The sequence below is a fragment of the Leucoraja erinacea genome, chromosome 21 (genome assembly GCF_028641065.1).
Source record: "Leucoraja erinacea ecotype New England chromosome 21, Leri_hhj_1, whole genome shotgun sequence".
Taxonomy (NCBI): domain Eukaryota; kingdom Metazoa; phylum Chordata; class Chondrichthyes; order Rajiformes; family Rajidae; genus Leucoraja; species Leucoraja erinaceus.
The window spans coordinates 23,515,657-23,542,432 of NC_073397.1; the positions used below are offsets into that span (position 1 = coordinate 23,515,657).

General features: G+C 40.8%; 2 protein-coding genes across 2 annotated transcripts in view; one reads left to right on the plus strand and one right to left on the minus strand.

Annotated features, from left to right (window-relative positions):
• The window catches only part of LOC129707403 (protein-glutamine gamma-glutamyltransferase 2-like), a 276,786-nt gene that overhangs the window by 187,042 nt on the left and 62,968 nt on the right, over positions 1 to 26,776 (plus strand). The gene's annotated exons all lie outside the window — the stretch shown is intronic.
• Positions 105 to 6,924, minus strand: LOC129707407 (protein-glutamine gamma-glutamyltransferase 2-like). The gene is made up of 4 exons (XM_055652418.1): positions 6,439 to 6,924; positions 5,918 to 6,190; positions 2,251 to 2,411; positions 105 to 812 (listed from the first exon to the last, which is right to left on the minus strand). The coding sequence occupies exons 1-4, from the start codon at positions 6,719 to 6,721 to the stop codon at positions 675 to 677; spliced, it is 855 nt and encodes a 284-aa protein (XP_055508393.1). The 5' UTR covers positions 6,722 to 6,924; the 3' UTR covers positions 105 to 674.

Consider the following 26,776-nt stretch of genomic DNA (forward strand, 5'->3'; position numbering starts at 1 on the left):
GTCTTCCAAATCAGTAAAAATGATATTGTAATAACAGTAAAATTAGATAATTCATTTGATTTCATATTAGGTATATCTAGGTTGAATCAAGTATTACTATACAGATAATGGTCTCATGTATTGACATTGTTCATAAGGTCCCAGACATGGAACATAAATGATGTGTGTGATATTGGTTCAAACATAGAGGCTTAAACCAGAGTCAGACATAAACCCTGATCAGCCAAGACCGAGAGATTTCTTCTCTGATGAACCCGTTAGGTTGTTATATGAATCCAATTATCACATTTTTGCATCAGGTTAATCTTATCTGCTTAATATATTTCAACTTCACAACTTGCCTTCAGTAGACTTAAACTTGAAACTTAAATACGGTGAGGTTATTCAATTGGACAAATAGAAAACACTGACTACATCTGAGCTGCAAGTTATGCATATGCAGAGATAGGCAAGTTCACCTTTCACTTGATAAATAAGGAATGCTATGTATTCACTGTATGTCAGAGCAAGTTGAATTGTTTTCCGATTTCACCATTGCACCTGCCTTTCGGAGACTAAAAGATCCCAATAATGTGTTGCATAATTCAAGGATTGCCAGAGTAACTGTATTTGCATTCAAAAAGCAAATAATTTATTTGCTCAAGAGTGTGTTCAGCAACTAATTCTCTTTCTACTTACTTAATCTGTTCCTTGTCTTTGATCAGTCCCAGTCCTTCGATAGTGAAGATACAATTATGCATTGATACAGACAAGGGATTGTGTAAACCGATTTCAGCAACAAGCTCACGATTCACATATGCGTCCCCTAGGGTCTGAGGAAACAAATGTGTTAGATGCTGTAATTATTCCCTATTCCAGGCGATGGAAATGATTTGAATTCATGATACGTAATATGGCCATGGCCCGAGTAGGAGATTTGGTGATTTCAAGCAAGATAAACCCTAAGGTTAAAGATTTCAAAAGAATAAGGGAGCAATTTGAGATTGTTCTCTTAGTAATTTGGAAACTTAGAGCTTTTAATTGCTTTCCAACCATTAGCTTTTCAAGTTCATGACAACATTTTGGACTGAAAACTCACAATGGCAGTGGTTACTGAGAAATGTGTTTGGAACTCCCCTCCCTTCAGGAATGCTCCTTTCTGGGATCTTCAGTGATTTGAAGTGATTCTACCCACTGTACTTATGAGAAGGGGACCTTTTTCACTATGATTTTATTCACCTGAATACAGTCTGTTTGCAGATGGATTCTAGTTTGAGCAAAAGGGAGGGGAGAGGAGAAAAGATCAATGAAGAATCCTGGAAAACAAAGGGGTGGAGGAGCAAAGGGGACGGTGATGAGGGCAAGAGGTGAAATGGTGCTCACAGTTTTAACCATTGTTTTATGAATGAGAACATTATCTGCAAGTGGTGCTTTGAGATGGATGAGAAAAAAAAGTTACAAAACATTGACGAGGGAGTGTCTAAGAGGGTAAACTTTGAAGAAGAGAAGAATGGCAGGTAACATTTTTGGCATGACAAATCAGCATAATTACTAACAGAGACAATGTAGTCATTGAGTTAGAGAGAGAAATGGGTCCCAACAGTCCACTGAGTCCATGTTGAACATCAAGCACCCATTTTATCCAAATCCTACACTAATCCACTTTATGCTTTCCACATTCCCATCAATTAGACCGAAACCCATGATTCTACCACACATTCACTCATTTGGGGCAATTAATTATTACCATTTACCTGAATGTTACCTACAACTTGAATTTTTCTGGGAAGTGGGTGGAAACCAGAGGAGGCACCAACATAGTCTTGAGGAGAAACTCCACACAGATAGAACCCGAGATCAGGATTGAACCCAGGCCACTGTAACCTTGAAAGCAGCAGCACCACTCATTGTGCCTCTGTGCTATTCCCAAAAGGAGAAAGGGAATGGAGTAAAGAATTCCTCAGAATTACAGCGTTAAATGCAGCTGCATCTGATACTTTAATTTGCCTGAAATTACCAAAGGAAATCCTGACCTTTCTCATTTCATTAAATTACGAATGAAAATAATCCAATTGAATTTCATCATAATTCAGATGTGGTCTTACGTTCTAAAATGAAATCTTAAAAAAAAAAGTTATTTCTTTGAATAGAGGTGAGTGCAGCCATTGAATGCTATAGAGAGAGTGAAATATTAATGTACATAGACTGTACATAGATCAATTTTAGTGTTTGCGATGAATATATAGTTGACGGTTTGTTGAAGATTACCACCTGTATCATGATTTCAGGACTGATTACAGAAAGATCTTTCATTGCCAATCCTTGTTCATGTGTTTTTAAATCATTTGCCAATGCTGTCAGCTTGATCGTACGATGGTTTTCCAGGAGATAGGCAAACTCTGAGAAGGGTATGTCTAAAGGCACTGTTGCAGCTGAAGGAATAATAAGAAAACAGGGAATGTTAAAAGGAATTCTTAGTTTATACAGAAAAGTTATTACACATATACATATAATGTCTGTACAATCCTCAAAGCTCTCACAAGTAAGTAAGATCATTCATTGATAGGCAAAAACTTTCGCATCTCAGACACTGCCCTGAGGAATCCACTGGATCTCATAGTCCTGCAGCATGGAAGCAGGCCCTTCGGCCCAACTCGTCAATGCCAGCCAAAATCCCCTATTGAAGCTAGTCCCATTTGCCTGCATTTGGATCATATCCCTCTAAACCTTTCCTGTCTATGTAACTGTCCAAGTGTCTTTTAAATGCAGTTACAGTATCTGCCTATATTATCTCATATGGAATCACCATCCTCAGTGATTAAAATCCCCCCGTGTTTGTATTTAATCTTGTCCCTCTAACCTTAAACGTATGTTTTTAATTTCCCTACCCCGTGTAAAATATTCTGTGCATTCACCTCATGATTTATCTCATGTCCAAGACGCCACTTTCAGGTAACTATGTACCAGAACTCCATGATCCCTCTGCTCTACAACATTCCCCAAGCCCTACCATTCACCGTGGAGGTGTTTTTACTTCCCAAAAAACAACACCACACATATCTGCATAAACTCCACTAGCCTTTCTGCAGCCCACTTGCCCAGCAGATCAAGAGCCTGCTGCAATTTTTGACAACCATCTTCTCCACGTATGATACAACTTACTTTAGTGTCATCAGCAAACTTACTATTCATGTCTTGTACATTCTCATCCAAATCATTGACCTTCAAAGAGAGCCTCTACACATCTGAACTACACATACTCCACAATTTGAGATTTGTAATGGAAAAAAATCACATGTGGTTAAAGTGCACATGGTCAGATGTTAATAAAGGCATTTTTATCCATTTTAGTTTCACCATGTAGAAATTACAGCAGTGTTTATACACAATCAAGAATGTTTGAAGCCTGCGATTCATGGACATCACCAGTTGCCGGGTGTCTTCTCTGGCAATGCTCTGTCAAGGCTGTATTGCAGCCATCTTCAGCTTTTGCTTGTTTTGGGGGCTAGTCCCCTACAGTTTTCTCTTCAGCATATAAAAGGTATGCTCAATGGGTTCAGATCAGGTGACTTGGCTACTATTGACATTTTTTTAGCTTGAAAAACCTTTGTTGTTTTAGCAGTTTGTTTGGGATCGTTGTCGTGCTGTAGAATGAACCGCCAGCCAATGGGTTTTGAGGCATTTGTTTGAACTTTAGCAGATAAGATGAGTGTATCCACTTCAGAATTCATTTATGCTACTACCATCAGCAGTTGTATGATCAATGAAGACAAGTGAGCCAGTACCTTCAGCAGCCATACATGCCCAGGACATAACCACCACCACCGTGTTTCACAGATGAAGCGGTATGCTTTGGATTTTGGGCAGTTCCTTCTCTCCTCCATACTTTGCTCTTGCCATCATCCTGATATATGTTAATCTTCATCTCATCTGTCCACAAGACCTTTTTCCAGAACTGTGGTTGCTCTTTTAAGTACTTCTTGGCAAACTGTAACCTGGCCATCCTATTTTTGTGACTAACCAGTGGCTTACATCTTGCAGTGAAGCCTCTGTATTTATGTTCACAAAGTCTTCTGCGGACAGTGGTCATTGACAAATCCACACCTGACTCCTGAAGAGTGTTTCTGATCTGTCGGACAGGTGTTTGGGATCTTTCTTTAGTATGGACAGAATTCTTCTGTAATCAGCTGTGGAGGTCTTCCTTGGCCTGCCAGTCCCTTTGTGATTAGTAAGCTCACCAGTGCACTCTTTCTTCTTAATGATGTTTCCAACAGTTGATTTGGTAAGTCTAAGGTTTGGCTGATATCTTTAACAGTTTTATTCTTGTTTCTCAGTCTCATAATGGCTTCTTTGACTTTCATTGGCACAACTTTGGTCCTCGTGTTGATAAACAGCAATCCAGTTTCCAACGGTGATGGAAAGACTCAAGGAAAGACGAGGTGCTGAGAGCTCTCTTATTCCTGCATGAAGGAGGCACTTAAACACTCCTGAGCAATTACATACACCTGTGAAGTCAAGTGTCCCAAACATTATGGTGCCCTGAAATGGGGGGGGGACTATGTATCAACACAGCTGTAATGTCTACATGGTCAAACCAAAATGTATAAAAATACCCTTTAATAAAATCTGGCAATGTGCACTTTAACCACATGTGATTTTATTTCTATTACAAATCTCAAATTGTGGAGTACAGAGGCAAATAAATAAATCATGGGTCTTTTTCCCAAACATTATGGAAGGCACTGTATATCCAATCTGTTGAGTGAACCTGGGATCCAATCTGGGAGTGCTCAGTTGGCCGTAGACAGAAACAAGAAGTCGAAACACAATCTGGATACAACATGAAGAGCTGTGGGGGGATTGATGAGGATAAGCATAGCAGGTGGAGATATATATTGCATGTGATGGGCAACAGGAAAAATAAGAGAGAGAATATGTAATTTGAGATTTGAAGTAGGGAACGTGTGACAGACTTGCAAATATATAGGCTGTTGAAATACAGAGGGATTGATCTTGGATATGTAATTCCATGTTGACTTTACGTTTCACCAGAACTAGTTACTAAATATTATAAATTTGACAAAGCCTTTTAATTTCAGGAGTCATTCTGATGTCATGACAAGTACAATCAAATCTTATAGCAGATTATCTGCTAAAATAACAAAATAACACAGGCAATTTGGGGTGGCACAGTGTCACAGCGTCACAGTGACACAAAAAGTAATAAATACTGCCCAGTCCATCATCGGCTCTGACCTTCCTTCCATCGAGGGGATTTATCGAAGTTGCTGCCTCAAAAAGGCTGGCAGTATCATCAAAGACCCACACCATCCTGGCCACGTACTCATCTCCCTGCTACCTTCAGGTAGAAGGTACAGGAGCCTGAAGACTGTAACGACCAGGTTCAGGAATAGCTACTTCCCCACAGCCATCAGGCTATTAAACCTGGCTCGGCAAAACTCTGAACATTAATAACCCATTATTTGTTATTTGCACTTTATCAGTTTATTTATTCATGTGTTTTGTAGTCAATGCCTATTATGTTCTGTGTGCTGAAGCAAAGCAAGAGTTTCATATTCCTATCAGGGACACATGACAATAAACTTGAACTTGAACTTGAGTCGCTGCCTTACAACGCCAGAGACCAGAATTTGATTCTGGCTACGGGTGCTGTCTGTACAGAGTTTGTACGTTCTCCCTGTGACTACATGGGTTTCCTCTGGTTGCTCCAGTTTCCTCCCACACTCCAAAGACCTTCAGGTTTGTAGGTTAATTGTCTTTGATAAAATTGTCCCTGGTGTGTAGATTAGTGCTAGTTTACAGGGCGATTGCCAGTCAGTGGAGACTCGGTTGGCCGAAGGGCCTGTTTCCATGCTAAATCTCTGAATTCTAAAGTCTCTCTAAAGGCATGATGCAGGTAAAGTGATGATTTCATTACCTTCGTTTTTATTAATTGCAACTTCGTCCACACGCAATTCCTTGAATGTTGTTGAAACTGCTCCAGTATATTTCAGTATCTGAGCATTAAGATGAAGCTTGCAAACCATGTTCTCCAAACTATTATTGGTGATATACACAAGAGCATGAATATCAGATCCGTGGACAAGCAATTCTTCAGTTTTCATTTGCAATTGGAATTTCTGTACTGGCGCAACTTGCAGTTTACTTCTGAGCCGAGCTTCATTAAATATTTGTCTTTCTTGTTCAGTCCCTAAATATATTGAGAAAATATAGGGTAAAGATTCAAAAGTATAGGTAGAAGTCATTCATTCATTTACTAATTTTGAAATTACGAATGGGTACTTAATCCCTGATTAATTAACAATAATGCTTGAACTTTCAAATTTCAAATTTCAAAATGCCATTTTTCTATTTTTGTTATAAACCATGAAATTATGAAGTATTATGATATAAATAAAGTAGTAAGGAGCTTCAAAAATAATATTTTTGAATAAATACCCTCACGAAACTTGTATTCATTTGTGATATCATCACGATTATTGGAGCCACAGGTCTTGGTGCTGATGAATTGACCCACGTGTCTAGGTTTAACAGATATGATTTGTTTTGTGCCATCCATGCCTCGTATCGAAGTGACAATATCTGCATTGACCTCCGCATAAATAAACGGAACATCATACTTCATCTCCACTGCCCCTTCTTTGACTGCTTTTACTGGAGCAGGTCCACAGCAGTAAAGAGCTAAAAAGCAAGGAAACGATTGAAGAAAGAAAGACAACATCAAAAAATCCCACAATTTAACCAATCTCTTCCAGAAATTCAGACTGCCATATGTCAGCACCAGAACCTACTCACTTCAATGGAATTAAGTCATTTTATGCTTTGCCTTTTCTGCCGTGCCATTGTGTTAAAATTGTTGTGAACTTTCACCATTGAAAACAGAAAAAGTGGCATGGGTAAACTCGGTTTTGGAATTTATTATAATATTTCATTACCTAAGAGACATATTCTTCTGAGAAGCTAATAGTACACAACGAAGCGTAGCAGCAATACAGCAGTAATTATGTCACAATTATGAAAAAGGGAATGAAATACTTGATTATTGTTTATGTTATAAGGCCTTGCAATTAAACAATGTTTTGAACTTTTACTGTTGACTGATCATTATATTTATAACCTGTTCAATGAACTATTATGTTATTTCAGTCTTTACCGTCACTTCTCTCCTGTGGTGTTGGGTCCACTACCTGCCAACCATCATAACCTGAAACCAGGTCATTTCGGGCCATCCAGGCCTCTATCCAGACATGGAAGTTCCTGCAATGCAGAAGGAAATGTGTTTGTAAGCTTCATAACAGCAACAAATATGGATGGGTTCTTGATTCATCTGTTGGTAAGCACCTGCCACCGCTTCTGTGGTTATTACAACTTTCATTTCAGTAAAATAAAAATGAACATTTCTTCTTACAACTTCAACATGAATAAAATGATTCCGTCTTTATCCCAACATATTAATACCTATTCCTCATGATAGCCATCCAGAAATATCAGGCAACTGAACCGTCCTCTCACCAACTAGAGATGGTCCTGACCGCCCATCTACCTCATCGGAGATCTTAACGCTGTTTTTATTCACACTTTATTCAACTTGATCTTGCACTAAATGTTATACTCTTTGTCCCTGGGTGCTGAGGACAACTTGATTGTAATCATGTAGAGTATTTTCACTGACTGGATAGCCTGCAACAAAAAGCTTTTCACTGTACCTTGGTACATGTGTCAATAAAAAACCAAAACAAACTAAACATATTTGTGTAGGAAGGAACTGCAGAGTTCACGCTGATGATCCAAGGCCTGGGCACTGAGCCTGGCTGTGAGGCCAACAGCTGCTGCTCCTCCAGGCACGCAGGGAGGGAAAGTAGCGGCACCCTCGAGATCGTGGGGTGACTGAGGGAGAATAGGGGGTAGGACGGGAGAGGAGGGGGGTGTGGGGGAATAGAAGGAGAGGAGGCAGTGGGGGAGGTGAGGAGGGATAGTGGAGGGGATAGGGGAGGTGGGGGATAGAGGGATGGGAGTAGGGAGGGGAGCAGTTATGGAGGGAGGGAGTGACAGAGGGTAGGGGAGGGGAGGGGGAGGTGAGGGAGGGATGGGGAGGGGTGAGGGGAGGAGGAGAGGGGGAAGAAGAGGGAGGGTGCAGAGGAAAGGGAGGGAGTGCTGGGGGATGAGGGGAAATGAGCCGCGCCTGTGCAGTTGGGGGCTATGGGTGAGTGGTGGAATATTGCATTGGGGGAACGGGTTGCATTGGGGGAATGGGTGAGCGGTGGAATATTGTGTTGGGGAATGAGTTGCTTTGGGGGATTAGGCCTCCCCTGTGACAGGGACCTAACGGGTCCCACTTAATCTAGTAGCATATAAAATGCACCTGGATGTGGATAGGATTGAGGGATATCAATCAATGTGGACATATGGGACTAACTTAGATGGGGCTTTTTGGACGGCATCAACAAGTTGGGCAGAAGCTGTTTCAATGCTGTAGGACTCCATCACTCTACCACTAATTTGAGGACATTGCAATGTGCATTTTCTGAATATCAAAGATGTTCACCAGCCAAACAGACCAACTGTTTGGGAACATTGCTTGATAAAATGAAGTTGATTGGACAAATAAATTTTATTTGACCACTTTACAAAAACATCTACAATAAGAGTTGTGTACTGGTGCTGTTGGGAGCAAAGCCCATGTACCTGTTAAGCCAAATTCTGAATTCAAATACTGCAAGCCTAAACCAATATTGTAAGTGGCAAAGGCGCAACTGGAGGAGAAGTTGAACATCATGTTGATCAGGCCATCACAGATGGATTAGGTGTAATCCATTACTGTGGTCCAAAAAGCAAGCACAATTTTATGGATGTGGGGGTTGACAAAGATAACATACATGCAAGTGTGTTATCACCTAATACATTGCGGGATCTTTCTGCAATGTTGTGCAAGTTTGACCTGTCCCATACATAGACAAAGAAAGTTAACACTGCCTAAAATCACCATCCACGGGAGCTTCAACCACTTATCGATCTGTTTTATAGCATTAAGGCATTCACCCATGATATTAATGTCACTATGGATATGATATTAAAGGGAATTCAAGACTGTCCACACAACCACGTTAACCACTTCACCATCATTGCCACGGCAAAGGAAAATCACCAAATTCTTGAAGAAGTATCTGGGGGTTTCATCGGCAGAAATGTTAAACTCAGAACGTTAAATGCACATTTATACAGAGAGAAATGGACTTATTGAGACCAAAGATGGACCTTGACCTAAACAGCCAACAGACAGTCAAATAAAAGGTAGCTAAGGCTGGAAAATGAAAGAACTTCACTGAAAGTCAGTGAACCAATCCACTGGAAGAGATCAATAACAGGGACCAAAAACGTATTCAATAAAGGCAAGGTCAGCCATTATACCAGTTCTTATTTCCTTCACGACTCCTCAAACATTAAAAAAAAAATCCTAAATCCCTATGCTATTTTTTTTCAATTTATAATTAAAACGTACTTGTTGTCTGTTCCAATAGTTTTTATTGTATTAATTTTAGTGATAACAATGGCAATTACTGATATTTTAAACTTTAATAAACACTAGTTTGACTCACCACACACTTTCACCGCTTGTTTTCCCAGATTCATCAATTAATTCTTCAATTATTAAATCGCCATTTGTGTCGTGAGCAGAATTATAATTTGTGACAACACGAGAAGGAATTCCTAAGCACCTCAAGACTAAAGAAATAAACAAGGAACATAATTGAATAAAGCTGCAGAATCAACCACTGCATCTTAATATTTGGTCAGTTAGGATATAATTCTCATAATCTTATCCTAGTGTTTAGCAAGATTAATTCAGTACAATTGAAGTACCTATAGCAGGCAATAAACAAAACCAGCTGATTATCTGCTCTAACAATTTTGGTTTGGGATAACTCATTGTCACAAGATCAGCAGAACTCTCTGGATCACCTCAAAATTTTAATATCTGGAAAAGCTTTGACACCTAGCAACGTGTTTGAATTGGATATTGCACAGGGGAATATCAACATTGGTTCAGGATAATCAAACCTTTGTGAAATTATCTGAAATGCTTTCCAAGTATTCATGTAAACACTTTTCTCTGTCTCCCCACCACTCTTTTACCTTAGAATATTTAATTGTATTGGTCAAACATAATTTACTTTAAATAAATCCATAGTGACTTTCCTTTCACTATGATTCTATCAGTGCCTTTTCTGAATACTTCAGCCTCTCATGAGTGCTGCATCATTTAACAAGATCATGGCTGATCTACCTCAACATCATTTTCTTGTTGTCTTCTCATTGTCCCTATGACTAAGCAGATGTTCTCCATGTGCTCTAGTTTCCCCCTACATCCCAAAGACATGTGAGTTGGTAGGTAAATGGACCACTGCAAATTGCCCTTAGTGTGTAGATTAGTGGTAAAATCTGGGGAAAGTTCATGAGAATGTGAGGGGATTAAAGAAAGTGATTATTGGAGAACTGGAGTAAATGGGTGATTGATGGTCAGTGTAGACTCGATGGGAAGTATGGCCTGTTTCCCTGCTTTATCTTTCTGTGGCCCTTTGGTGACGAGCTTGTTTATGTTCCTTACCACAGTCCCACTTAGTTTTGTATAATCAGCAAACCTAAAAATATTCACAGCTCCCTTGGACTCCTCACGTAAATCAGTGCTGGAGATTGTGAATAGTATCAGTCCCAAGCCTAATATCTGGAGCTTTTTACATGGAAAGGAAAGGTTGAGGGGATATGGGCCAAACACAGCTACATGGGACCAGCTTAGATGGGGCATCTTGGTCAGCATGGATGAGTTGGACCGAAGAGCCTGTTTCCAAGGTCTATGGCTTGATCTGCAGTGCCACTCTAGTCAACTATTCTCTATCCACACTGGTATATAAATCTCAATTCCACTATTTCTCGATTAGCACCTTGTGTTGGACCTTACTGCGAACGTCTTGAAAATTGAAATATGCTTGTCAAACATGATTACATTTTTCTCAATCCATTCTGAGTCTGCTTAATCACGCTGTTATAGAACTGTAGAGCCATACAGCATAGAAATGGGCCCCTCTGCCCACTGAGGCCACTGACCCATTTGCACTAATCCTGCATTAATCCCATTTTTCAATTCCCCTCCATTTTGTCTCCTCACCCTCCTTTTTACTGCTTCTCAATTACATACTGGTGGCAATTTGGAATTTGGGAATAAACAAGAGCACCTGGCAGAAACCTAGAATTGTCATTAGACCACACAGCTCTAATGTGTTTTAAAACCGGGTATATTTTATGTGTCACGACAGACAGTGGTAGTGTAACACAACACGAAACAGACTCTTTGGCCCAATTCATCAATGAAGATCAAGAATCCCATCTCCGCTCATCCCATTTGTTCCCATTTGACCCATATCCCTCAAAACCTTTCCTATTCACGTGTCAGCCACTTCCTTTGGCAACTGTGCCTGGATATCACTTTCTTTATTTTCAATTCCAGCAAGTGAGTTGATAGCTCCCTATTTCCTCTCTCCATATTTTCATCTTTGGTGGACTCGCATCTGGAAATATGTTGGATGATGAAAGGCAGACTACCTGCCATCTCTACCTTGTTCAAAACTCTGGGATATGGATATTCCACTCCTTGGGATTTATTATTTTCCAGGCTCAGGAGGTTTGCCTGCGCTTTTATTTTTTATACACTTACTTATTTTACTTTCCCATTTGCACTGTACCAGAGATTCTTCAGTATGACTCAAGGCTTTTTTTTTTCCACCCAGAGAGTTGTGAATTTATGGAATTCCCTGCCACAGAGAGCAGTGGAGGCCAAATCACTGGATGGATTTAAGAGAGAGTTAGATAGAGCTCTACGGGCTGGTGGAGTCAAGGGATATGGGGAGAAGGCAGGCACGGGTTATTGATTGGGGACGATCAGCCATGATCACAATGAATGGCGGTGCTCACTCGAAGGGCCAAATGGCCTCCTCCTGCACCTTTTTTCTTTATGTTTCTATGTATTTGTTTAATTCCTGGTGACACAGCATGGAAATAGAGCCTTCAACTCACTTTGGCCACGCCAACCGTCAACTACTCATTCACAACAAACATACACCATCCTCATTCTACTCTCCCCCACTTTCCCATCACTGCTAGGAAGGCAGTAAATAGTATACACTGACACATCGGGAGGAAATCCACACAGTGCAACTCCACACACAGTGAACATCCTCATTTCTCTGAACCTCTCAGGCAACAGCTTTGCTCTGTGAGAATATGTTGCTCTGACATTCTTCCTCATTTCCTTACATCTCATTATAAATTCCCCTTTCTTTGTTTACATAGGTTTACCCTTGTTAGTCTCTCCCTTGTTTCATACTTATAAATGCATATGTGATAATCCATCATACTTGTACCAGTCTCTTTTACATTCCCATAGAAGGTTGAGAAATAGATTCACTTTCAGAACAAAGGCGAGGAGAAAGTAAGCACCGTGCACTTCCCTCAGTGATCCTTGCTAATGTGCGCTCATTGCGTAACAAGACTGATGAACTGCAAGCTAACGTTTTTCACATGTATGAATACCGGACTGCTTCCATTCTTGCTTTCACTGAAACATGGCTGACTGGGAGTGACAACAGTGACAGCATGCACATAGATGGCTTCGGGTCTCCTGTAAGGTTAGACCGTGATACTGAACTGACTGGCAAGCACCATGGCGGTGGTGTCTGCCTCTACATCAATCCACGCTGGTGCAAAACAGTTGTTGTCAGAGAAGAACTGTGCAACCCTGACATTGAACTCTTGGCTGTCTCCCTGCGTCCCTTCTACCTTCCCAGGGAATTCCCACAACTGTTTTTCATTCTGGTTTATATCCACCCCAGAGCAAATGCATCCACTGCTACGGAACATATAAGAAATATGCTCGACAGACTCGAACTGATATCTCCGGACGCCCCCAAATTCATCATGGGTGACTTCAATCACTGTTCAATTGACAAGTCACTTAAAGGATTTTACCAGTATGTCAACTGTACCACCCGTCTAGGGAAAACACTGGACAAATGCTATGGGTCAGTCCCAGATGCCTACAGAGCCGTCTCCCTCCCTCCCCTAGGCTCTGCTGACCACAGCAGCATACTGCTCGTTCCTGCCTACACACCTGTGGTAAAGAAAACAGAGAAAGTCATCAAGGACATCAAACAGTGGACACCGGACAGTATTGACAGGCTTCAAGGGTGTTTTGAAACCACAGACTGGAATACCCTCACATCCTCCTCCACCAACATCAGTGAGCAAGCGGATATAGTCTCAGCATACATCACTTTCTGTGTAGACAATATTATCCCCTCCAAGAAAGTCACAATCTTCCCTAACAATAAACCCTGGGTGACTAAAGATCTGAAAAACATACTGAATAAGAAAAAGAGAACATTTTTTACCGGTTCTGAAGCTGAGAAGAAGGAGGTAAACAGAGAGGTCAAGCGGGCCATAAAAATTGCCAAGCTGAAATACAAGAACAAAGTGCAGCAGACCTTTGGAAAAGGGAACCTCCGTGCGGCTTGGCAGGGCCTCAAGAACATGGCAGCAGTGAACTCTGTCTCTACCAGCCGCAAGCCCATTCAGGTAGCAGGAAGCAGCTCCACTTCACTCCCGAATGATCTCAACTCCTTCTACACCAGATTTGAAAAGGACAATAGCACCCAGCTAGAATCAATCGTCTCCACACTCAGACCTGATGACTCCGGCCTCAACATCAACATATCTGAGGTGGTGAGAGCCCTCAAAAGGACTAAAAAGAACACAGCTCCAGGGCCAGACAACATCTGTGGGCGGACCCTATGGCACTGTGCTGAGCAGCTGGGAGGTGTGTTCCAGCATCTGTTCCAGGGCTCTTTGACCAGCAGCACAGTCCCCGCGATGTGGAAAAACTCAACAGTGATTCCCATCCCAAAGAAGGGCACCACCAAGGTCCTGAATGACCTTAGACCGGTAGCTCTCACCTCCCTGATCATGAAGGCCATGGAGAGGATCATCAAGGAGCACATCACCAAGGCAACTGGCTCGATGATGGATCCATTGCAGTTTGCTTACCAGGCTGGCAGGGGTGTCGATGACGCAAAAATATTCATCTTAAACACCATCCATAAGCATCTGGAAATCCCCAAGGCCACAGCCAGACTTCTGTTTGTAGACTTCTCATCAGCATTCAACACCATGCAGCCACATATTTTGGCTGAGAAGCTCATCACCCGCTTCCACCTCAACCACCAACTCACTCTGTGGATTATAGACTTCCTCACCAACAGATCACAGAGGGTGTTGGTGAACCACACCTTGTCCGACACCCTCTTCACCTTCACTGGCTCTCCACAAGGCTGTGTCCTCTCCCCACTTCTCTTCATTCTCTACACTGATGACTGCAGATCCACCCAGCCAAACTGCCACTTTGTAAAATTTGCTGATGACACAGTTCTCCTGTCTCTTCTTCCCAGCCACACACAACATCACAGCTCGGCCCTGCAGGACTTTATAGTACGGTGTGAAAAGTCTTGTCTTGAGCTAAATATAAGCAAAACCAAGGACATGATTGTGACTTTCTCCCCCCAACAGAGACAGATGGCTGAGGCAGCCACCACTGTCATCCAGCAGGAGCCAGTGGAGATAGTGGAGGTATACAAATACCTGGGAACAGCCTTCGACAACCTGCTAAGGTTTTCCTCTAACATAGAGGAAATCCTTAAAAAGTGCCATCAGAGACAGTACCTACTCAGGAAGCTGAAGTCATTTGGGATTAACAAAGACATTCTCACTACATTCTACTACGCATTCATTGAAAATGTAATAACCTTCTCTTTCACTAGCTGGTTCCACTCCATCACCCTGCAAAACAGAAACCGCCTGTTGAACGTGGTCAAGGTTTGCTCAAAAATCATTGAGCAGCCCGTCCGAACTCTCACTGCCCTATGCGACCAACAGTCTGTAAAGTTAACACGCAGGATTCTTCAGGATCCCTCTCACATCCTGTTTTCTGAGTTTGAGTGGCTCCCCTCAGGACGCAGACTCCGCTGTCCGGGTTGCCGGACACAGAGGAGGAAGGCAACCTTCATCCCCAGGGCTGTCCAGCTTTTTAATGCTGATCACTGACTCATGAACATATGAAATGAAATAACCTTCTATATGCACTTTTTTAATTGAAGCACTTAGGAAGCATTTTAAAACTATTGCTATGTGTTGAATGTTGATGTGTGATTGTGCAGTGTGTCTGTGAAATGCGTGTGCTGGTTGATTGTGCAGTATGCGTGCTGCTTATGTTTGTTGATTGTGTCCCTTTTTAAAAAGCTACTGTAATGCGCCTTTTTAAATTGCCCCTCGGGGACGAATAAAGTGCTTTGAATTGAAAATCCGTACCTGTGCAAGCCACTCCTGCAAACACCCAGCACTGCCCGTAGCGAACTGCCAGACCGTCTTCTCTAAACCATTGGTTAAGAATTGCAACACTTCCATTCCATGACCAGGGATAGGTGCCACCAGTAAATGGTTTCTCCCATTTGCCATAAAGTACCCCTTTGTCATCATTAGAATTCACCTGAGAAAAGAAGAACGGTGAATCTGTAGAAGTGTCGAAGCTGGTCATGCAGGATGTGAACATATGGTTACTGCTTTCCAGCTCTTCATTAAACATTTCCCATCAAAAATGTCAAACTCTCCCACATCCCTCTGGACATAGAGAGCACTTCATCCTCTTCAAAATGGACTAACTTTTCTTCCCTTGGCCATCATTTGTAAGGGCATCACTTGTCCACAGACCAGAGAGGCAGCCGCAATGAAGATAGAATAAAATATTGTGATGTTTTATTCAATTATAACATCAAGCCTTGAGCAAAGAAGCAGCAAGCTTGAGAGGTCATTTCTCACACGATACTTAATTTGTTTAACTGCCTGAATTGTTAAAGAAACACGAGAGAAATTAAATCATAAAGCATGAACAATGAAAATGTGAATGCAAGAATTTTGAAGTTAGGGCCAGAAAGAATAGCAGTGAAAACCAAAATCAAGAATTTGGATAGTTAATTTGGAACTTGTTGCGAGTACTGCTATCCACCGGGATGCAAAAACATTAGAAATTAAAGGAGAGGTAAAACATTCAGGCCTTGTGTCAACTCCACTATTCAATAAGATCATGACTGATCATTTAGCATAGCGCCACTTTCCTGCTGAACAATCCCTTCACCTAGACTGTCAAACACGAGTGAATTATGTGTAGGAAGGAATGGCAGATGCTGGTTATACTGAAGATAGACAGATAATGCTGGAGTAACTCAGTGGGACAGGCAGCATCTCTGGGTAGAAGGGATGGGTGACTTTATGGATCAAGACCCTTCTTCAAACCGAGACTTTTGTATGATTCAAGGAGATCATCTTTTATTACTCCAAACTCAAGAGTCCAGCTCCAGCTTCCGTCTCTACAATCCATCTGGTGAATTCTCAAGATTGAGACCATTTCCATTTTTACCGTTGCAGTTTCTTTCAGTTTTTATACTTGACAACATGCAACTTTGTTCTCCATTTAATGTTCTTGTCTGGGAGTAGGATAGGAGTGGGTGGAGTAGAATTGATAACAAAAAGGAAAAGGGAGAAATAAAAAAGGATGATAAGAAGAAATAAGAAAGAAAATGAAAAGGCATGGGAGAGAGACAAAAGAGGAAGTGATCAATATATATGTAGAGAAGGAATGAATAAGAAACAGAAAAATAAATACTTAGGGAAAGAACATTCAGGAATACTATCAACAATACCTGACAGATGCTAATGCAAAGTGAGTTAAGGTTGACATCACAAATTGGTACTGAGGCAGCTCTGTAAAAGAAGAGTGAAGGATATTCAGGGACCTCTTGCTGCTTCACCCAATAGTGTGCTGGGTTAAAAAGCAATTTAGACTAACCACATTCTAATCTCTAACTACATTCTAATAATGTTGGTTGCAATCTTGTTGAGAGTTTGTCGATACAGACATCTCACTAAAGCATAGACTGGAACCATCACAAGTCATCAAAAATTCATTCTTAGCTATGTCATCTTTGACATTTCATTGCTCACCATAGCTGACACAACTCTGCTGATATAAACAGGGTCATTTCTGCGAATAATGTCCTTTGGTGGATTTTGGAGGAATTTGATATTTTTATCCAGTATCTTCAGACAAGCATCCAAAACGCCTTCTTCAAACTGAAGTAGAAAAAAAACATTTCGATAATTCTGTGCCTAATGTTTGAGAATTGGTCAGTGATAACAACGTATTAATAAAATTATTGGAAGAGAAGCAATTAGAATAAAAAATGATCCTCAAATATAGGTTGACTCTTAATTGCTGGAACATTCAGTGATGCTAGTGCATAGCCATTCTCTTGACTGATGTTCCTACCCTCTTCCTTAAACCCATCTTCCCCATTACACTATCCAATTAAACCAATTCATCATCAATCATACTGCAGGGCTCAATTGGATCAATAGATAATGGTTCTTTCTTCCCTCTCTCAGGTGTCACATCTTATCCCGAATAAAATACAATGTCCTCGGTTTTCACGGAGTCTGCAACAGGAAGAGTGAATTACAACCAGCTAGCTTACCCATGGGCGCACTTTGCCTTCTTTTATCAATATCTCTTTGCACTATTACCAAAACTTGCTTCAAAAGCCCAAGGTTAAATTTTGATGAAATAAATTTAAATTGAAGATATTTGACCTGGACGGGGGGGGGGGGGGGGGGGGGGGGGGGGGGGGGGGGGGGGGGGGGGGGAGGGAGGGGGGGGTAGCGCTACAATTTTATGACCGCCTTACTCACCATTGTCCTGTGGTGTGGTGTATCAATTTTATTTCAGATTTATGTTTTATTTTACAAGTTATTCACATTTTTAACTTTACAAAATCCCAATTTGAGAAAACTTTATTCCCTCGGCACTGGCAATTACAGATATATAATCACAATGGGATTGTAGCCCTGCCCGCTACAATGTTGCAATCCCAGGACACTGCTTCCTACCAGCCCCAGCAAGTGCATGTGCATTTTTTAAAGTTTAAAATGCAGAAGGGTAAATAAGGGTAAATGAGCAGTCCCTGCACAGTTGAAAGCTATGGGTGAGTGGTGGAATATTGCGTTTAGGGAACGGGTTGCATTGGTGGAATTAGTAAGTGGTGGAATACTGCCTTGGGGAATGGGTTTGTGTTGGGGGACCAGGCCTCCCGTGAGGACTATGGGTGAGTGGTCGAACATTGTGTTGGGGAAACGAGTTGCGTTGGGGGACTAGGCCTCCCATGTGACAGGGACGCAACAGGTCCCACTTGGTCTTGTATATTACTAAAACTATGACCTTTTGTTATCTATCTATCTATGCAAATCCATGTGATCATGGACCTATGCCAAAAAGGCATACGATAATGCTGCATTTTTTGCACTACTTTACTCAACTTTGTCCTGTGGTCATTTGCATACAGCTTTGTTCAGATAGATGTTATATTTCACAATTTATTGACATTAAAAATAAAAAAACACTTTGAGATCAATAACTTGACAGATGCTGTGACAGTTCATGGGAGATTCTGGCAGTTTCCAGCTATAACATCACAATGGGATCTCACAGTCCTCCAATCACAATGGGATCTCACAGTCCTCCAATCACAATGGGATCTTATTTACACATGCTACCATATCTGACAATGACCACAATGTGATCTCAGCTGCCAATCAACAGTGTTGGGATCAGCTCTTAAATTGTTGTGAGGAGAGGTAGAAGGAGGAGAAGAAACGTTATTTAAACATTGTGTTAGTGGGGGAGTGTGAAAGGGGAGAGGTGAGGGAGGGAGTGACTGAGGGTAGTGAAAAGGAGAGGAAGGGAGGCGAGGGAGGGAGTGGAGGAAGGGAGGAGGAGATGGGAGAGAAGAGGGAGAGTGAAGACGGGGGGGAAGGAGTGTATGAGCAGCGCTTGCGCAGTTTGGGGTTATGGGTGAGTGGTGGAATATTGCATTGGGGGAACGGTTGCATTGGAGGAATGGGTACATCACAATCTCATTTAGATTTCTTGGGAGGAGGTTTTCATTGTGGGGGTGGAATAGGGGAGAGGTTTAATTTCCAAAAAACAAATGTGATTTCCCTTGTGGGGAGGAGCTCCCTGTTTCATGGTGGGGGAGTGGAATAGGGGAGAGGTTTCATTTCCATAATTTTCTTTGTGGGGGGGTGGGGTGTGGATGGGATGGGATGGGGGGGTTCATTGTGGGGCGGGGAGTAATAAGGGGGTGGTTTCATATCACCAGGGAAGGTTCGATTGGGTCCAGGGAGTGCTGACGCCCCCCCCCCCCCCCCCCCAACGTTGAGTCCATTCATTCACTCCGGGGAGGGCAGATGCCGCCCCCCAACGTTTTACAAAAAAGATTCCAGAACTTTTCTCCGACGCCGCCCTCGGGTGAGTGGCGGATTATTGCGTTGGGGGTACGGGGCCCAACGGGTCCACCTTGGGCTTGTAACACATGAAACTGAGGTGTTTTACAATCAAATGTCTAGTCAATGGTAATTTATATATTAGAACACAGCGAAAACTCAAGGCATTATGCCTTACAGATGGTTCACACATTAGGAAGGGTAGGATTATTTTGTAGATGGTGCAAATGTATTAGAATACTTCAGTAATGTGAGATTACATTTGTGAATTAGATGGAGAACTGATGGTATTCTCATTGGAGTGGAATTTTTTAAAGAATTTCTGTAAGTGGCATTTAAAGTGTGCTGAATTTATGCAACGTTTTTAAATTACTGAAGGGGCCAGATAAAACATGATTGGTAAAACATACAGTATTTACGATTTAGATTACACTCCTGGTGGGCTGGTGAAAATAGGCGTAATGGTAGCTTTGAATGTTTAAATGTGAATTATTGGTAGACCAGAAGCCAACACAAGGCAAGGAAATAACTAATAAATGAATAGTGCAAGTTCACATAGAAGCAATAGATAGATGAAAGTTAGCTCATTCGGTCATCAGACTGCAATGGTAATTGATCAAGGAATTACACATACCTGTCCAAAGCTCCAGGGACGAGCTACAATACTGTTAATATTACCATTAAAGATGAGTCCATTCTGATTCATTATATATTCCTGTCGCTGGTCCTCATTGTTCAGAAATACATCATCCTCTGACAAGGTAAAGCAAAGCTTTAATAACTCTGCAGTCTTTTGCATTGTGTGTATATACATTAAAACAGCCGGCACAAAAATGTAATCAGGGTCATATTAGCAAATTGATGTTTCAAAAGCATTGAAAAATGTATCTGTTAGGATCATCAGATTGACAGAAAATAGGCATAAAATGAATCAGCGGACCTGTGTTTAAACTTCAATGTAAATATCCAAAATGAAGAATTTTAGCACCAGTTGCCAATGGTTTGTATCTCTGATGAGTAACAGCTGCTGGACAGAGGTCTGGGTATATTGGAAACAAGGGCAGTTTTTTCAAACATATAAAACAATAGGAAGTCTTCATCTGTAATGTAAGATGGAAGCAGAGATAGGGTGGGACCACTGTTTAAAATACAACTACCTTGCAGCTGTAGTTTAGAGCTAAGGTAGAGCTGTAGAGGTGAGGCTATGAAAGCTAACCAGGAAGCTGTGTGCATGACAATTCTCTAGTGAAGACGTCTGGGTGCATGTCGATGATAGATTTGGGGGTAGACATCAACATTTCACAATTAATCAGACAAGAGGAGAGGGAATTAAATAACCACGACCCCCCACTTAATCCACCAACTGAGCCGTCTCACCCCTCTCTCTCTCCTCCTTATATTGGCTAAATTCCCTCTCCACTTTTGAAATGGGGCCAAAATGTCAACAATCCCTCCCCCCACTACAGATGCTGCTCAACCTGTTGAGTTCATCCAGCAGTTTGTGTTTTTGCTTCAGATTCCAGAATGTGTACTCGCTTGAGCCGCCCATTGAAGAATCACAATTCCTCACCCTAATGTGCAGGCATATTGTTGCAAAAGCATGAACATGCACAATGTTGTATGTGGTCTATCTTAGATACGGAGACAGAGCAGAAGGCAGGTACAGAATATTATTGGACAATGACAGTCTGGGACCAACAATCTGCTGCCAACCTTGCCTTCACCAAGAGTAAAAGCATCATGAATTTGATGACCTTTTTCTATGTATTTTCTATTATCTATTGACTTAGATAGTGTTGAGAATCTGCCGAGAGATCTATCTCTTGTAGGCATTGTGCACCGACAAGAGTGCATTGTGTAGAGTGTAATAAATCTCGAGGCATCAAGGCTGAAGAGTGATTTAATGACAGGGCAATCTATTGTTGAATTTAGTATGGTCTGGTTATCTTCAGTAAACATAGTTGCTCAGATTTTTATGCACATGTACAATGTAAAATTATTTAGAATTTAAAGCAAATAAACAGGCTAAATTATTCAATTATTGAAGCTTCTTAATTTTATCTTTCTACTCCATTGAATTCTCCCAGTATATTCTTCCATTCCTTTCCCCTTTATATGTTTATTTGGCTTCATCTTGAAATCATCTATAGCAAAGGTTCCCAACCCAGGGGGTAAATTTGTTGATTCTGGATTTGTACATATTTTTTCTCATTGACTGTGTTTGGTTCTGGCATACCGGTATCTGTTCATCATTTGTTGCTCATAAATAAGTGAAATAACATTGTTATGTGCTATTATCCGCACCTCCACAGACATCTCTGTCAAGCTTCTCAAGTTTGCGGACGACACAACCCTAATTGGACTGATCCAGGATGGGGAGGAATCTGCCTACAGACAGGAAGTGTCACAGCTGGCGTCCTGGTGCCATCGTAACAACCTGGAGCTCAATGCTCTTAAGACAGTGGAATTTATTGTAGACTTTAGGAGAACCTCCCCTCCCCTCACCCCATTCACCATCAACAACACCACAGTCACAACTGTGGAGTCTTTTAAGTTCCTGGGAACCATCATCTCCAAGGACCTTAAGTGGGGGGGCTACCATCGACTCCACAGTCAAAAAGGCACAACAGAGGATGTACTTCCCACGGCAGCTGAGGAAACACAATCTGCCACAGGCAATGATGGTCCAATCCTACATGGCCATCGTATAGTCTGTCCTCACCTTCTCCATCATGGACTGGTTTGGCTCAGCCAACAAGCACGACACCTGCAGGCAGCAGTGAATCGTCCGATCAGCAGAGAAGGTTGTTGGCTGCAACCTTCCCTCCATTGATGAACTGTACACTGCAAGGGTCAGGATGCGAGTGGGCAAGATCATCTCTGACCCCTCTCACCCTGGCCACAAACTCTTTGAATCACTTCCCTCTGGAAGGCGACTTCGGGCAGTCAAAGCTGCCACAGCCAGACATAAAAACAGTTTTTATCCACGAGTAGTTTCTCTACTCAACAGCCAAAAATCTGTAGCCTCCCTTTGATCTGGTATTTTGTTGGTTCACATGCTTGATCAATGGTATTTTATCATTAATGTTTTATTATTATTAATGTTTAGTGTGGGCGGAGCACCAAAGTAAATTCCTTGTATGTGAATAAATAGCCAATAAACTTAAACTTACTTACTTACTTAAAGTTGCCGGGTTAAACAGGACGAAAAAGGTTGGGAACCCCTGATCTATAGTCTTCACTCCAATTGCTTTGTGTGCAAACAAGTTCCACATTTTCCCCATGCTCAGTGTAAATGAATGACTTTTACTATTTTTTAAAGCATTTCTTAATGACTGGAATATGGACATGTATTTACTTCTGGACATAATACAAAACACCAGAAAGTTCAACGTGTTTTTCATGAATTACATAAAGTTGGCCATTTTTGGACTAATAAAGACCCTCTGTAATAGACAACGTGCTATAAATGATTTTAATATGATACATACCTGGGCACCATGGGTTGAAAAGCACGACAAACTCTCCAAGTGTGGACTTCAAGTACTCCTGTCCTTTGGGGTTCAGGAGAGTTAAGGAGTATCTCCCAATCTTGGCATTTGGTGGAGGGAACACAGCCGTGACCAATGTGGTTTCAGTGGTGGAAACAACTTCCCCACTCCACTGTTTTGGATTGATTGACTTGAGTTGAAACAGGCATTTGCTTCCTTGTGATTCTGAACTCATTGGCCCTAACATGGGATAAGAAAAAGCTTGATTTAAGTCCACATGTGGGTGGATTGTAACTGTGTGGTGACAAATCACCAACTGTTTTCCCAAGAATCTCCTTCCTTTTAAATTGAACAAAATAAATTAATCAATTATATTTGAAAAAAATAAGGTGTATATAATGTTGAGTTTATCCATACCAAGATATTCAGAATAACTTATATGAAATATCAACATGTTTCATACACTAATAATTAAATTATATATTTAATATACCAGGATATTTATTATTAATTGGTCCGGACAATATTCCAGGGTAATTGTGACCACACCAGTTAATTTGTTTCCATACGTGATAATTTCAAATTCAACAGATTTTAGAAACCAAAGTCAGTAAGGGTGATCATGAACTTCCAAGGATCATTAGTTGTATGTCACCAGAGACCACTGCCTGATCTGTGCTATATTTGACTAAAGACTCTTTACAGACTACTGAAATGAAAATAGGTTATTGTATTGTATTGTATTGTATATCTTTATTGTCATTTCCTGAGTATTCGCATACCCAGAGGAAACAAAAAAATGTTGCTCAACCAGTGTCCATTCAGTGTGCATGAAAAAATAAATAGAAATTAAAAAAAAATACATGTATCATGAACAAATTTAACACTCTACTAAACATTCAACAGGCGTTCCGACCGGCAGCGGCACAACAGTGGCTCTGCTGCAGTGTGGGGGTTTGTGCGCGATATTATGGATATGCAACATACGAGTGTCTTACCATTGATATTCAGATACCATTCTAGATTAAAAAAAAAGACTCAGGAGCTAGTTTTGTATCTTTCTTTGCCTAGATATAGACTGTTAGCAAATTCAATGAAAATAAACTTTTACAAGCATTGGTCAACAGGATCTGAAGAAATCCAAGGGAATATATTCAGGTGAGTTGGGCGATTAATGTTGGAAGAAATGGAAAAGTTGGAAATTGAGGACTAAATGCCAACTCTTTACCTGGCCACCTCTCAGAAGTTAAGCATATATAAGACACTAAGAAGTGTAGAGGGGGGTGGGTTACACCTGAAAGAGGAATACAAAGTTATGTGGCATAGATCAGGCGGATAGTGGGAATTTAAATTTTGTTGCCATAACAGAAAATCCAGAGGGGATTGATTTAAGACAAGGAATAAGATGGTTAGAGAGTTCCTGAAGAAAAAGGAAAATTCACCCTGAGGATGTTTAGAGTTTGGAACCCACTGACTGAGAGGGTGGTGGAGGCAGATAGCCTCACAACATGTAAAATGTATCTGGAAGAGCTCTTGAAATGCCAAACCATGGAAGACTATTGACAAGGTGCTGGTGATCAGGATTAGTACAGATAGGTGCTTGATGGTCTGCATGGATATGGTGAACTGAAAGGTCTGTTTCCGGCTATATTACTCCAGTACTATGATAGGGTGTATGGGTTTACTTACACCAGGACTGGTTGCCTGAAGTATTAGAAAATAGGAATACACAGAACTGGCAATTCAGCACTCCCCTCAAACCAGTACCAAGATTGGATTAGACTATGATCATCAGTTCATTTATCCTTTCAGAAGAGTCACTAACCCTCATAATGAAGTCATCATTGCACAACTCAATTAGAAACAACATGTAATGGTATCTTTTATATATTTGTCGTGTTTTGCTTTTGTCACAGAAATGCTATACCAAATGTTATACTTTGTTTTTAAATTGAAGTTCAAACCTCCCTATTTCATTCATGACCAATTACCTGTTTCCACGGAAAACATAATGTCTTTGTGGTCTATGGTAAATTTATCCTTGTTCACTTGCACTGTGATGTGGAAGACTTGTCCTCGTCTGACGATTAGTCGCTGGGTGGACATCACATCAGTCCTGTGCGCCTGGTTATTCTTCTCACATTGTAAATCAACGGCGTATTTCGCGTCACCTATTGCAACAGAATCAGTATGAGAGGCAAACAGGCAAGATTAAAGAGAACTGCAATCTGCTCCATTTTATTTTATGATGATAGAATATACTTACATTGTTGTTAGATTTTTTGGGGCATAATATTTTATAGACTATTATTATTTATCTCCCACTTCATCCCATTACACACACTTAACTCCCATAGAGTGGTCAATAGTTAAGAGTTTCTTTCCAATAGAATGATAGAGACAAGAAAGATGGATTTCAGAAGCAGTTAGAATCACCAATGAGGTGTTAGTGAGGGATTGAAAACATAGTAGTTGACCTATTTGACATTGGAAAGACTCTCCACACCCATAAATATTGTACAATATATTATCTTTCATGCCCTGATCTCAGTATTTCATTTATTTTATTGAGAGGATCAGTACTTCTGAATGATACAATGCTGTAATTATTAATCGTGAGGCCATTGCATCTACAGATAATGCTACTGTTGCCGACAATATTGAATGTGGTTCTGTTGACAGATTGAATCATTCCAGTTGCTCTGCAGTTTATTCTTTGGTGAGAGAATTCTTCTGTGGGAATGTTTGAAACAAACGGATGAGTATACTGAGATAATAATCTCGACATAAAAAAAAAAACATTCCCTCATATTTGATTACGTAACCTAATTCAATGTCAACATGACAAAACAACCTGTGAATATTGTCTTTTGGATTTTAGGCATCCTAAATGGATTTTAGGCATCTTCTCATTCTTGTAAGATTTATTGAAACCATTTTCACTCAGTTTTTCATCTCAGAACAATATGTTGAAATGATACTGAACTGAGTTTGAATCTGGTGTATTCTCCTTCAAACATGGACACCCAACTGGACGCAGCTCACCAAATAGTGTGTCAAATGTCTTCAGTAAGACATAATTTTCTACTTTAACTCTTTGACAATAGAAGAGCAGCATATCATTTATCTTCTTAATTGCCTAGTGCACATGTACATTCACTCTCTGTCTCTCTTGACCAGCAAGCACAAGCCTTTCCTTACCTCAGCATTTTCTGGTTTGTCACCTTTATAATGAAAACATTTTTCTATTCCTACTAAAGTAAATAACTTTACTTAAGTCCACGTTAGTCTCCACCTACCATCATTGGAGCACACAATTTTATCAACTATAATTATTTATCTCCTACTTCATCCAAGATTTTTCATCAGCCTAACTTTGATAATGAACAAGCTTATAGTGCCAGAAACTGCACTAAAGATAGTCTATTTCAATTGAAAATCAGCAGAATTAGAAATAACCAGATGTGGCATAGATCTATCTTTTAATATTTTATAATTAATATGCTCCTTTGAAATGAAGGAAGATGATTAAGTAAACGCCTGTCTATGGAATGCTTCTTCTCCCATTGTCCGTTCCCTACAATGGACAAATACCATGGAGGAAAGAAGAGGAAAGACACCTTGACTCTGCCTTGTCTTTGTGCTTCATTTATGAACTAGAAAGTCCTTGCTCAAATAATGATAAAGATTGAGATGTGCTGGAGACAGCTGAAGATTTCATTCAAAACAACACAGTTTAATAGATATTAGGTTGAGGTATTCTAATTCTCAAGAGGTTAATCAGCTGTAGCTTTGGAAAGGGCTGGATTTGATACCTAAGGGATTCAGGGAGAAGCATTTTCATGCAAAAG

Coding starts and splice junctions, on each gene's coding strand:
- LOC129707407 (XM_055652418.1), bottom strand. CDS start 6,721: ATGTTGTCTTTCTTTCTTCAATCGTTTCCTTGCTTTTTAGCTCTTTAC. Junction 6,191..6,438: donor TGAATACAAGTTTCGTGAGG/GTATTTATTCAA, acceptor CAATATATTTAG/GGACTGAACAAGAAAGACAA. Junction 2,412..5,917: donor TGCAATTAATAAAAACGAAG/GTAATGAAATCA, acceptor TTATTCCTTCAG/CTGCAACAGTGCCTTTAGAC.